At 40.2% G+C, this 12,840-nt stretch overlaps 1 protein-coding gene across 1 annotated transcript in view; it reads left to right on the top strand.

Annotated features, from left to right (window-relative positions):
• Positions 1 to 12,840, top strand: part of CFAP20DC (CFAP20 domain containing) — a 306,201-nt gene that overhangs the window by 289,769 nt on the left and 3,592 nt on the right. Inside the window, exon 17 of the mRNA XM_040359112.1 lies at positions 2,414 to 2,514. Within this exon, the coding sequence (XP_040215046.1) occupies positions 2,414 to 2,514 (101 nt within the window). The remainder of the gene's footprint in view (positions 1 to 2,413; positions 2,515 to 12,840) is intronic.

Below are 12,840 nucleotides of genomic sequence, written 5' to 3'. Positions count from 1 at the left end.
GCCGTGTATTTCTTCCACCAAACAGAGGACTACAGTATGCAGAGTAAGGCCTCATGCACACTGGACGTTAAAATAACTTTATAAAAATGCCAATAGCTTTGCAGGGAGTTTTCCAATTTTTTTCAATGTTTTTGCAATAGCGTTTTTAGCGTTTATTAGTGTTTTTTAGCGTTTTCTGCGTTAGCGTTTTTTGGCTATAGAACAAAATTAATACATTTTCCCAATGGATCAAAAAGCTTAACCTCCCTGGCAGTATGATTAGTTCAGATTTTAGGTGCTGAAAGCGGTACCATTATTTTGCACGGAAATTTGGCGTTTTGTATTGTAGGCCTGTAATTCTTAGGCCTTGTACACACGAGCAGACATGTCCGATGAAAACGGTCCGCGGACCGTTTTCATCGGACATGTCTGCTGGGAGCTTTTGGTCTGATGTGTGTACACACCATCAGACCAAAATCCCAGCGGACAGAGAACGTGGTGACGTATAAGACACCGACGTTCTCTAACACGCGAGTTCAATGCTTCCACGCATGCGTCAAATCAATTCGACGCATGCGCGAGATTTCGGGCCGCTGGTTATACGTCATAACCAGCGGACATGTCCGATGAGTCGTACTAACCATCGGACATGTCGGACGGACAGGTTTCCAGCGGACAAGTTTCTTAGCATGCTAAGAAACTTTTGTCCGCTGGAAACCTGTCTGCTAGGCCGGAAAACTGTCCGCTAGGCCCTACACACGGTCGGACATGTCCGCAGAAACTGGTCCGCGGACCAGATTCAGCGGACATGTTCGGTCGTGTGTACAAGGCCTCAGGAATAACTCACTTAAATCTGTCCAAACAAGAGTCTAGTAGACATCCCGGGTATGATAAAGTTTGAAAAACAAAATCATAAATTATAATATAATAAATAACTATAAATAATTATAACAAATATAATGTAATTATAATAAAAAAATATTCAATAATGTAATCAAATCAAAAACAATGACATTTGTTCAGTTGCAGAATTGTCGCTGTCATTACTTTCAGTGTTTGATAATGAATTTCCCCACAAATCGCTATCGCTCAATTCTGCAAGTGATTCTAGTTTATTATCGCTGTTTTCTAGCTGGTCTAATACCACTTTTGATGTAAAGGGACACTTTTTGGTTGCTATGGACAATCTCTCCAATTTCCAGGCAGAAAGAACAGTTTTTATAATATAAAAGTACATGTAGGACACTGGGCAGACCACTAGGGACAAAGGGAGTGTGTATTTTTTTCATGCAGCACTGTAATCTATAAGATTACAGTATACCATATGTATTGTGTTTATTTACTTTTTTGAATGCGAGGCGATCCCGAGTCTGGCTCGGGGTTACCGCTTTTGGTTCTGAAATTCCACCCCGAGCCACACTCGGGATTACCGCTGAGGGGGTTAAACACTGGTGAGCGTTTTTGAGCTTTTATTGACGTTTATCAGCGTTTATCAGCGTTAGAGCGTTTTTACAGCTGAAAAACGTCTCTCAGAGCCCACTAGTTTTTTTTTTTTTTTTTACTACTCAAAAACGCCATTGCCCAAAACTGCTGATAACAGCCTATGTGTGCATAGACACATAGGATAACATGATGGAGAGTTTAATGACTGTAGAAAAAAAAGTTTATTTGCAAAAACAGCTGCTGTAAAAACATGCAAAAACTTCCAGTGTGCATGAGGTTAAAAGTCTGTGTCAGAGTGAATAACGCTGGCAGCCAGCAACGCAGGACAATATATATAAACCTCCTCAATTAAATATTTTTATAGGGTGCAGCACCAAATTATAATATAAAACAATTAAAAACAATTTATAATAGGTTCCTTTTTTTATTCCTTCTTTTCTTTTCACTTGTTGCTTTGTTTTTATTGTAATTTGGTGCTGCACCCCATATAAATATAATTTTTTTAAAGTACAACTGTAGTTTAGTCTATCTTATGTAAGAGAAAACCTCACATTATTGTTCCATTATTGGGAGACTGCTGGGAATTTTTTTAGTTGCATAATATTCTTGATATTTGGTCTTCAGTATCTTATTGCAAGTTGCATACCTGACTTTGCTAGAGTTCCATTGCAGACCTCTGTAGCTGGCAGTCATGCACAATCCATCAGTAATGTATTTTTGATGACTAGCAAGGTTGAGGTGGCATCAACATTAATGTCCAGTTTGTCCTTGGCATATCATTTGTCATTAAATAAAACATGAAGGTTTCATTACTTTAAAGAAACTCTTATATATCCTTTGACTTTGCCCATCAGAGGTTACACTGAAGACACAAAGAACAATAGCTGGGTTATAGTTGAACAGTCCCAGAGGTAGAAACATAATGAATGGTTTCATGAGTAAGAAGTGAAAGCGATGAAAGGTAACACAACTGTTTTTTTTTTCCACCCAGGGACTGGATAAAAGCATTTAGTCCTCCCATCATTCCAACAAGCCAGAATTTGGATCCTTTACTCAAACTTAAACAATTAAGTCTAAGCAGCTGTAATGAAGGTAAGCGGGTCAGTGTGGGATGGTGCTGCATCAAAGGTGAGCCAAGTCAATATCAGTCAAAGACTAAAATCACCCTTGGGATTTCTAAAATTATCTGGAACATACCGTATATCTATCTATCTATCTATCTATCTATCTATCTATCTATCTATCTATCTATCTATCTATCTATCTATCTGTCTGTCTGTCTGTCTGTCTGTCTGTCTATCAATCTGTCTATCTGTCTATCTGTCTATCTATCAATCTATCTATCTATCTGTCTATATGTCTATCTGTCTACCTATCAATCAATCTGTCTACCTATCAATCAATCTGTCTATCTGTCTATCTATATATCTGTCTATCTGTCTATCTATCAATCTGTCTATCTATCAATCTGTCTATCTATCAATCTGTCTATCTGTCTATCTATCTATCTGTCTGTCTATCTATCTATCTATCTATCTATCTATCTATCTATCTATCTATCTATCTATCTATCTGTCTATCTGTCTATCTATATGTCTATCTGTCTATCTATCAATCTATCAATCTGTCTATCTGTCTATCTATCAATCTATCTATCTATCTGTCTATATGTCTATCTGTCTATCTATCAATCTGTCTATCTGTCTATCTATCTATCTGTCTATATGTCTATCTGTCTATCTATCTATCAATCTGTATATCTGTCTATCTATCTATCTGTCTATATGTCTATCTGTCTATCTATCAATCTGTATATCTGTCTATCTATCTATCTGTCTGTCTATATGTCTATCTGTCTATCTATCAATCTGTCTATCTATCTATCTATCTATCTATCTATCTATCTATCTATCTATCTATCTATCTATCTATCTATCTATCTGTCTATCTATCTGATCTCTCTCTACTTCTGTCAGAATGTGGATCTGTCTGTTTACATTGACAGATCCCCGTTCTGGCTCTCTGACATCGAGGCCGCCGGCCATGCACATGGTCTCCGGCGTCGCGCCACAGGCACGCCTTCTCCCTCCTATAGCTCTTAAAGCAGGCGACATACAGTTACGGAGATTCACGCAGGGGAGCCAACCTTGCGCTGTATAACGACGGCGGCTGGTCGGCAAGTAGTTAAAGTAACGTAGTGCCTTATCGCAAAAAGTGACCTGGTCATGAAGGCGGGTAAAACTTCTGAAGGTCAAGTAAAGGTAATGGGAGCCATCCTGTGGTGTCTGTTGGGTCTAAATACACTTATCAGTTTTGATGCAACAAACCTTTAGCATTTTGCTGCATGAAAATGCATGTCAAGTAGACATTTTGTATAATTCCGCCTACACACGACTGTTATTCATGTCATGGAAAAAAACTATGTTTTTCTTGACGTAATTCCTCTCAAGCCTGCCTTGCATACACATGATCATGAAAAAAATGCTCGAGCAAAGCGCGGTGACGTACAACACGTACGACGGCACTATAAAGGGGAAGTTCCATTCGAATGGCGCCACCCTTTGGGCTGATTATGCTAATTTCCCGTCTCATAACTTGCTTCTGAGCATGTGCGTATTTTTTCCCCATCATTAAAGCCTACACACGACCATTTTTCACGACGAGAAAAACGACGACGTGGAAAAACGACGAGAAAAAATAGAGCAGGTTCTAAATTTTTAATGCCCATTTTTCTCGTCGAGAAAAATGCTCTGGAGCCCACACATGATCGCTTTTAATGACCAATTAAAAAAATTGAATTTTTCTTGTCATGAAAAACGGTCTTGTGTACGCGGCATAAGGCTAGTTTATATCAATGCGCTGCATTTTATTGTGAAAAGGAAGTTATATAGACTCATTCGCCCCGATATGTATGTGACACCATGGGGGTTGATTTGCAAAAGGCAAATAGATTGTGCATTCTGCAAGTGGAGTTGCGCCTGAGCTTAGTAAATGAGCAGAAGCTCTGCTGACTTCAATCACCCAACTATTATTTTTTTCCTTGCACATGATTGGGTATTCTTTACAAAGTGAAGCTTTACCTAATTAACTAAGCTCTGGAGCAACTGCACTTGCAAAGTTCACAGTCTATTTGGCTTTAGTAAATCAATCAACCCACATGTGTGCTGCAATGCACACAGAGCAATGGGCCAGATCCTCAAAAGGGATACGCCGGCGTATCTACTGATACGCCGTCGTATCCCTGTTTCTATCTTTGGAACTGATCCACAGAATCAGTTTCCAAAAGATAGGCAGAAGATCCGACATGTGTAAGGGACTTACACTGCCGGATCTTAGGATGCAGTACCGCGGCCGGCGCTGGGGGCATTTCGAGTCGAAATGCCGCTTCGGGTATGCAAATTAGCACTTACGGAGATCCACAAAGCTTTTACACCGTTTTTTCTCCGTAAGTATTAAGTTGCATGTGTAAAATTATGGCTGCTTTTACAAAGTGTAAACTGTTTACACCTTGTAAAAGTAGACCCTTCTTACCCGCGACGCTGTTATTTTTATTTATTTTTTCCGCCGTATCTTTTTTTTTTTTCGACGCAACTTTTTTGACCCGGCGCGATTCACAAAGCTCGGCGTAACGTAATTTCGCGCTATGCACGTCGGGAAAATTACGTTACGAGCATGCGCAGTACGTCCGGCGCGGGAGCGCGCCTAATTTAAATGGGACTCGCCCCCATTTGAATAGGAATGCCTTGCGCCGGCGGAATTTAAGTTACACACCCGAAAATTTCTAGGTAAGTGCTTTGTGGATCGGGCACTTAGGTAGAAATTTTCCGGCAGTGTAACTTAAATGGGAAAAGATAAGTTACGGCGGCTGGCTGTGGATCTGGCCCAATGTGATTCCAGCCTCATGCCGCGTACACACGAATGGATTTTCCGTTGGAAAAAAAAATCGGATGTTTTTTCCGACGGAATTCCGCTCAAACTTGGCTTGCATACACACGGTCACACCAAATTCCGACCGTCAAGACCGCAGTGACTTACAACACTGCGACGAGCCGAGAAAAAGTTCAATGCTTCCGAGCATGCATCAAATTGTCTCCGAGCATGCGTGTGTTTTTTTTCCCGTCGGAATTCCATACAGACAAACAGATTTTCCGGTAGGAATCTTTTTCCGTCGGAAAAATTGAGAACCTGCTCTCTATCTAAGTCCGTCGTAAATTCTGACGGAAAAAAGTCATACACGGTCGGAATATCCGATGAAAAACTCCCATCTGACTTTTTCCATCGGAAATTCTGACCATGTGTACGCGGCAATAGTCAGCACTTTATTTTAATACATATAATATAAAGTATTTAAGGTGAAAGGTCAAGGTTGGTTTCGGCAGAGCAGCTAGCAAAGTACAAAAGGGGGTTCAGAAACCCAAGTAGATCCGCATACTATATAAATACTATATAAAAAAATGTACTTTTCTTTTGTCTAACTTCATTTAGAATAATATTGAAATATAATTCATTCCATTATCCATTCATTTAGTTAGAGAACTGATATTTTATATTAATACAGTGTTCCAAGGACTACATTTGCATATCAGCGACAGCTAGGTCTACATTAATTTTCTGCTGGAAACAATGAATAAAGTAAAATGATAAAAGCTGAATTCATTCACTTTCCCTCATGTTTAATGCGTATTGATACATCCAATTGCTAATAACAAAATGTGTTCCCCTGAGTTATTATGATTTATTGACCTTTAAATGCCTTCTACATCAATGCGGTTTTGCTGTTTCTTAATGCTAAAACAGATTCTGTAGCAAACACTGAAGATAAGAGAGGATGCGGATTTAACTTTGAATATTGCACCAAAACGAACTCTCTTATAAGATTTAATGAGGATGAAAATACTCCAATCAACAGTTAAAACAAAACAAAACATGAAAAAACAGAATTTTCCAAAAGTAATCCAAGGTCACCAAACATGAGTAATACTTTGGGGCGTGTGTACATGATTTTTCACATTAGAAATGCCAATGTGAATGTAAAAGCAGCTTGATGCCGCTTAACCCTTTAATGGACTGTAGTCATTGAAGTAGGGTTGCCACCTTTTCTACACGTCAAACCCGAACACTTTAGATGTACACAGCAAAGGGGAGCACACAGGGCCGATCCTAGGCAGGGTGCTTTGCACCCAGGCACCTGCAGAGGTGGGGGCGCCGAAGTGCCAGATTTCTCCCCTCCCTCGTTCTCTCCTTGTCTGTGTCCATCCAGAACTAGTGTTCTGAGCATAGGTGTGTGTCTGCCCAGAACTGATGTGTGAGCAATGACCATAGGGCAGTCCGTCCAGCCTGGCAGTGCTCTGGGGAGGGGCAACTCCTCTTCCTGACACAAGGGTTCTAGTTTTCAGTGGCTGCTGAGTGATGATATGCAGGAATGAATTCCTCCACCAACTGCAGTTGGAATGCCTCCCCCTCCCATCTCTATCTCGGGCAGCACAGAGAGAGAACCAAGGTAAGTCACAGTGTTCAGTGTTCAGTGTGCTGGGGGATGTCACCCCCAGCATCCCATTAAACGTGCTCTGGGCTGTCCCTGCTCCAGATGTTTTATGGCATGATAGATTGCATAGGATACACAGCCCCTGCCCATTCCTGCGCCTCAGTAGTCCATCTACAAATGTGATGTATAATGAGATGTACCAAGAGCTAGAAGCCCTGTCAACTTTTTATTGTTGTTGGGTTTCCTGTTACATATTTTTCCCTTCTTCCTTTCTGCTAAAACATCCCCAGAACAGAGGGTGAGGGGAAATCTCTAATAAATCCCAGATAGCAGTAAAACCTGACAGGGGTTCTAATGTTTTCTACTCTTCTAATCTCCCAATCTTTTCAATACTAACTATAAAATGATGGCTTTAGATACACTTTAACCCCTTGCAGACCGCCTCCTGCACATATACGTTGGCAGAATGGCACGGCTGCGCAAAGCAACGTACCTTTACGTTGCTTTTAATTTCTCGCACGCCCCTGCCGCAAGCTTTGTGACCGTGCCCGTGGGACCCGTGGACTCGATGTCCGCCAGTGTCCTGCGATTGTGTCGGAGCTGCAGAACAAGGCGATGTCTGTGTAAACAAGGCATTTCCCTGCAGAGCCGCCATCAGGAATTATGGGGCCCCTTACACAGCTTCAGGCATGGGCCCCCTGGAGCAGAGAACCGGAGGGGGGTGCTGCCGCCTGAAATTGAGAAGCAGGGGGGGGCTTCTGCGAATTGAAAAAAAGGGGGTAGCCATCTGAGCCCTTTAATAAAAAGAAAAAAAAGAAATAGAAAAAATATATATAAAAAATATATATATTTTTTTTTTAAAAAGGGGGGTTGCCATCTGGGGCCCTGGGGACCTCTGGGCCCTTTAATAATATATATATATACAAAAATTATAAGAAGAAATTACAAAAACAGGGGGTTGCCATCCGGGACCTCTGGGCCCTTTAATAAAAATAAAAAAAATAAACCTCTGGGCCCTTTAATAAAAAATAAATAAATATATATATATATATATATATATATATATATATATATATATATATATATATATATATATATATATATATATATATAAAATAAATAAAAAGAAATAAAATAATATAAAAAAATTATTATTTTTTTTATAAAAAAAGGGGGGTTGCCATGGCCCCTGGGGACCTCCGAACCTCTAAAAAAAAAAAAAAATGTTTAAAAGGGGGTTGCCATGCGGGCCCCTGGGGACCTTTTGGCCCCTTACAGGTGTACTGCCTGTACCCCCCTGATGGCGGCCCTGTTTCCCTGTTCTGCCTAGTGACAGGACACTGATCTACTGCCCCCTGTCATCGAGAGCAGTGAGCAATGTCGTGTCACTGGTAGCTCAGCCCCCACACAGTTAGAATCACTCCCTAGGACACACTTAACCCCTTCCCCACCCCCTAGCGGTTAACCCCTTCCCTGCCAGTGTCATTTACACAGTAATCAGTGCATTTTTATAGCACTGATCGATGTATAAATGACAATGGATGCAAAATAGCGTTAAAAGTGTCTGATGTGTCCGCCATAATGTCGCAGTCACAATGAAAATTGCAGATCGCCGCCTTTGCTAGTAAAAATAAATAAATAATAAAAATGCTATAAATCTATCCCCTTTTTTGTAGACGCTATAACTTTTGCGCTAATCAATCAGTATACGCTTATTGCATTTTGTATTACCAAAAACATGTAGAAAAATACATATCGGCCTAAACTGAGAAAATATTTGCTTTTTTTTTTGCTATTTTTTATGGGGATATTTACTATAGCAAAAAGTACAAAATATTGTGTCTTTTTCAAGATTGTCGCTCTTTTTTTGTTTATACCGCAAAAAATAAAAACCACAGAGGTGATCAAATACCACCAAATGAAAGCTCTATTTGTCGGGGAAAAAGGAGGTAAATTTTATTTGGGTACCAGGTTGCACGTTAAAGCGGTCGCAGTTAAAGCGATGCAGTGCAGAATCGCAAAAAATGGCCTGGTCATTGGGCAGCCAAATCCTCCGGGGAATAAAGTGGTTAAGCATTGGTCATTACAATTAGAAACACAAATATAAAGATAGGAATGTAGGATGGGGTAAAATGAGTTCAGCAGCAGGCCAGGATTCTCTATAAATTAAGTATTAGTCCCCATTTATCTCAAACGCAAGTTGAATGCACCTTCTATCATGCTGCATTTGCCCATCTACACATACCCCAAAGAGGAACACCAAAAAAAGGATTTTATTCTAAACTATATTAATAAAACCCCATTGGATTTGGCAGAACTCTACTCTACTCTAAGCATAGTGTTTATTTGGGTCCACAGGACTCTAATACCCTGTACACACGATCGGTTCGTCTGATGAAAACAGACCGATGGATTTTTTTCATCAGTTATCCGATGAAGCCGACTTTCATCAGTCTTTCCTACACACCATCGGTTAAAAATCCGATCGTGTCCAACGCGGTGACGTAAAACACAACGACCCACTGAGAAAAATGGAGTTCAATGCTTCCGAGCATGTGTCGACTTGATTCTGAGCATGCGTGTATTTTTGACCGATGGATTTCCCCACAGACGATCGTTTTTTTCTATTGGGTTTTTAACCATACAAAAATTTTAAAACAGGTTCTATTTTTTTTCACCGATGGGAAAAAAACTGATGGGGCCCACGCACGATCAGTTCGTCCGATGAAAACGGTCCATCGGTTTGTTTTCATCAGACGAGCTGATCGTGTATACAGGGCATAACAGTTGCTGAATTGAAGAGCAATTCAAACATGCAGCATGTGTATGTGATTTACCCTTCTACTCTGCAGGTGACTGAAGGAGGTCCTAATTCATACAAATAATAATACAATAATCTATCCTTCAGCCACTAGATGGTGCTATGATATAGCAAGCTTATGGTCTGCAACACCAATCAGAAAATACCATGGACTAGAGATGCTAGAACTGCCAAAACGTATGCCGCGTACACACGGTAGTTTTTTGTGATTAAAAAAAACGTAATTTTTTAGCATGAAAAAAAACGACGTTTTTCAAACTTCATTTTAAAAAACGACGTTGCCTACACGCCATCTTTTTTCAAAGTGCTCTAGCAAAGCGTGGTTACGTTCAGCGCGTACGGCGACACTCTGTTCCATTCAAGCTCGCGTCATAACTTGCTTCTGAGCATGCGCGGGTTTAAAAACGTTGTTTTAAACGTCGTTTTAGCCTACACACGATCATTTTTTATGACACAAAAAACAACGTTTTGAAAAACGACATAAAAAATTGAAGCATGCTCGAATTTTTTTTTTTACGTTTTTCAGAAGCAATAAAACAACGTTTTCCCCACACACGGTCATTTTAAATGACGTTTTTAAAAATTTCGTTTTTTTCATCACAAAAAACAACCGTGTGTACGCGGCATTAGAGTGCCTTGAAAAAGTATTCATACCCCTTGAAATTCTGTAAAAATATATATTTTACAACCAAAAACGTAAATGTACTTTATTGTTATTTTTTTTTTTTTGTAATAGACCAACACAAAGTGGCACATAATTCTGAAGTGGAAGGAAAATTATAAATGGTTTTCAAAATGTTTTACAAATAAATATGTGAAAAGTGTGGGGCGCATTTGCATTCGCCCCCCTTTTACTCTCATATCCCTAACTAAAATTTTGTGGAAAATTTCAAGGGGTATGAATACTTTTTCAAGGCACTGTATATTTGTAGAGGTTTTGGAAGAAAGAGGTCTGATGATTAGAAGGTTTTTCTGTACACAGTAAAATATTAACATACTTACATCCCAAGGAGAGTCAGACATTTGGGTCTAGTAAAATTGGATCTATCCATTAAGATTACCATAGATTGACATCTCTTTTGAACAGGGAGAATTCTGCCTATCCTTGAAGAAACACTGGGTTAGTTGCTTTTATTAGTAATTCTAAGTAAATAACATGTCAAAATAAATACTTATTAAAGGAGAAGTACAGACAAAGCTTGTTTGGCTGTACTTCTCCTGTGGATCACAGTATTGCAGTTCATTTTTCACTCATGTGACCCGTTTACAGCAGACAGCGGGCTGAAATCTGTTGTCTGCTGATGTCACAGAGCTAGTCCAGGCTTGGGCAAGATTGGGACAATGAAGTCAGGATCTGCCCACATGCCTAGACCGTCACCTAGTTAAAGTGGTTGTAAACCCATTTTTATGACTTTATGCTACAGGTATGCCTATATTAAGGCTTACCTGTAGCTTCCCGGGATATCTCCTAAACCTGCACGGTTTAGGAGTTATCCCCCTGTGTCTGCATGTGCCAAAGTGATCTTCACATGCGCACTGAAGCAATGGCACGTCGTGCCTTGCTTTAGTTAGATGTGCTGTTACCGGCAGCTCCTGCACGCATGCGGCTCTGGACAATCACAGCGCCGGAGCCACGATACTCAGAAGTTAGCTTCGGGAGAGATGTCCGCGGCCAGAGGGGAGGTCGAGGACGGATGCGGGGGCTTCGATCTAAGGTAAGTAATACATAATGAGCTAGTATGCTATGCTGCCTTAGTCTTAAGACTCGTACACACGACCAAGAAACTCGACGGGCGAAACAGATCGTTTTCCTCGTCGAGTTCCTTGCTAGGCTGTCGAGGAACTCGACAAGGCAAGTTTCTCCATTCCCGTCGAGGAAGAAGAAGTCAGACCTTGTCGAGTTCCTCGACAGCCTAACAAGGAACTCGACGAGGAAAACGATGTGTTTCGCCCATCGAGTTCCTTGGTCGTGTGTACGAGGCTACATGCTCTCTTTTTGGCTCGACGGGATCCTCGACAGTTTCCTTGTCGAAAAATGTACACACGACCGGTTTCCTCGGCAAAAAAAAATTCCAGGAAGTTTCTTGCTGGTTTTTGCCGAGAAACTCGGTCGTGTGTACGATGCCTGATAGTCAATAAGAGACCTTCATCTTTAATAATTTTTTTTTTTTTTGATAAATTGTTTTATGGAATGTATAATTATTTGTTTATATAAGATTTATAGATACGCAGCGCTGCACTATTTTCACAAAATGAATACTGTATGTTTCTGATTTATCATTTATAACAGCAATTCAGCTTTTCAGATCATAGACCTGCTGCTCCTGATAGATAATAAGGGGTTAAACATAACTATTTTGGGTGCTTTAGTTGAGTTAAGTTTTTTTTTGTGATTTAAAGCAAGTCTGACAGCGAACGTTTATGGCTAAATGTTCTGTTTGCTGTAAGCTTGCTCCATTACACATATCCAGAGGCTGTCAGTTACGTTTGAATTGAAGGGTTATTGGCAATAAAATCTAAGGGCCGATGGTTTTCACAATCAACATCCTGACCTTAATCTGGAAGCTGATATTCAGCCAGCAGCTGGTGGCAGTGCCAGCGAGAATGTGTCACCTTGCCCCCTGGTATGCACAAGTGATATTTCTGTGGAGCTGTATCCATGGCCTTATTGTCAGTTAATGCTTCTGTCAATAAAATTTAGCCTTGAAAATAACTGCTGTTCTCTAAAGTCCTCTTGTGTTATAGCTTTTCGTTTTTCCATTTTATTTTGCTTGCATCATGTAATGCACATTACTATATTTTATTGGCAGAAAACTTAAAGTACAACCAACCAAAATACATCATACACCTGTCAGCCTAAAGCTTGCTTGTTCCTTGCTTGATGTCATATTTGACGTTCACACGCCCCTGCTCAGCAATCCTCTAATTCTAATGTGAACAGGATCTGCTGATTACTGCTCTGCAGTCCTTTGGAACGCCATATATTTTGGATATTTTTGATCTAAAACATTTTGACCACTAGACTTTTACAGAGGAGGCCAAGTCCACCATAAGACAGTGAGACTCGTTCTCTTTCTTTTTGTTATTTCCTTGAACCTTGATTGTATCCTGA

Source organism: Rana temporaria, chromosome 7 (assembly GCF_905171775.1).
Source record: "Rana temporaria chromosome 7, aRanTem1.1, whole genome shotgun sequence".
NCBI classification, from domain to species: Eukaryota; Metazoa; Chordata; class Amphibia; order Anura; family Ranidae; genus Rana; species Rana temporaria.
This window is presented reverse-complemented; position numbering and strand designations above follow the sequence as displayed.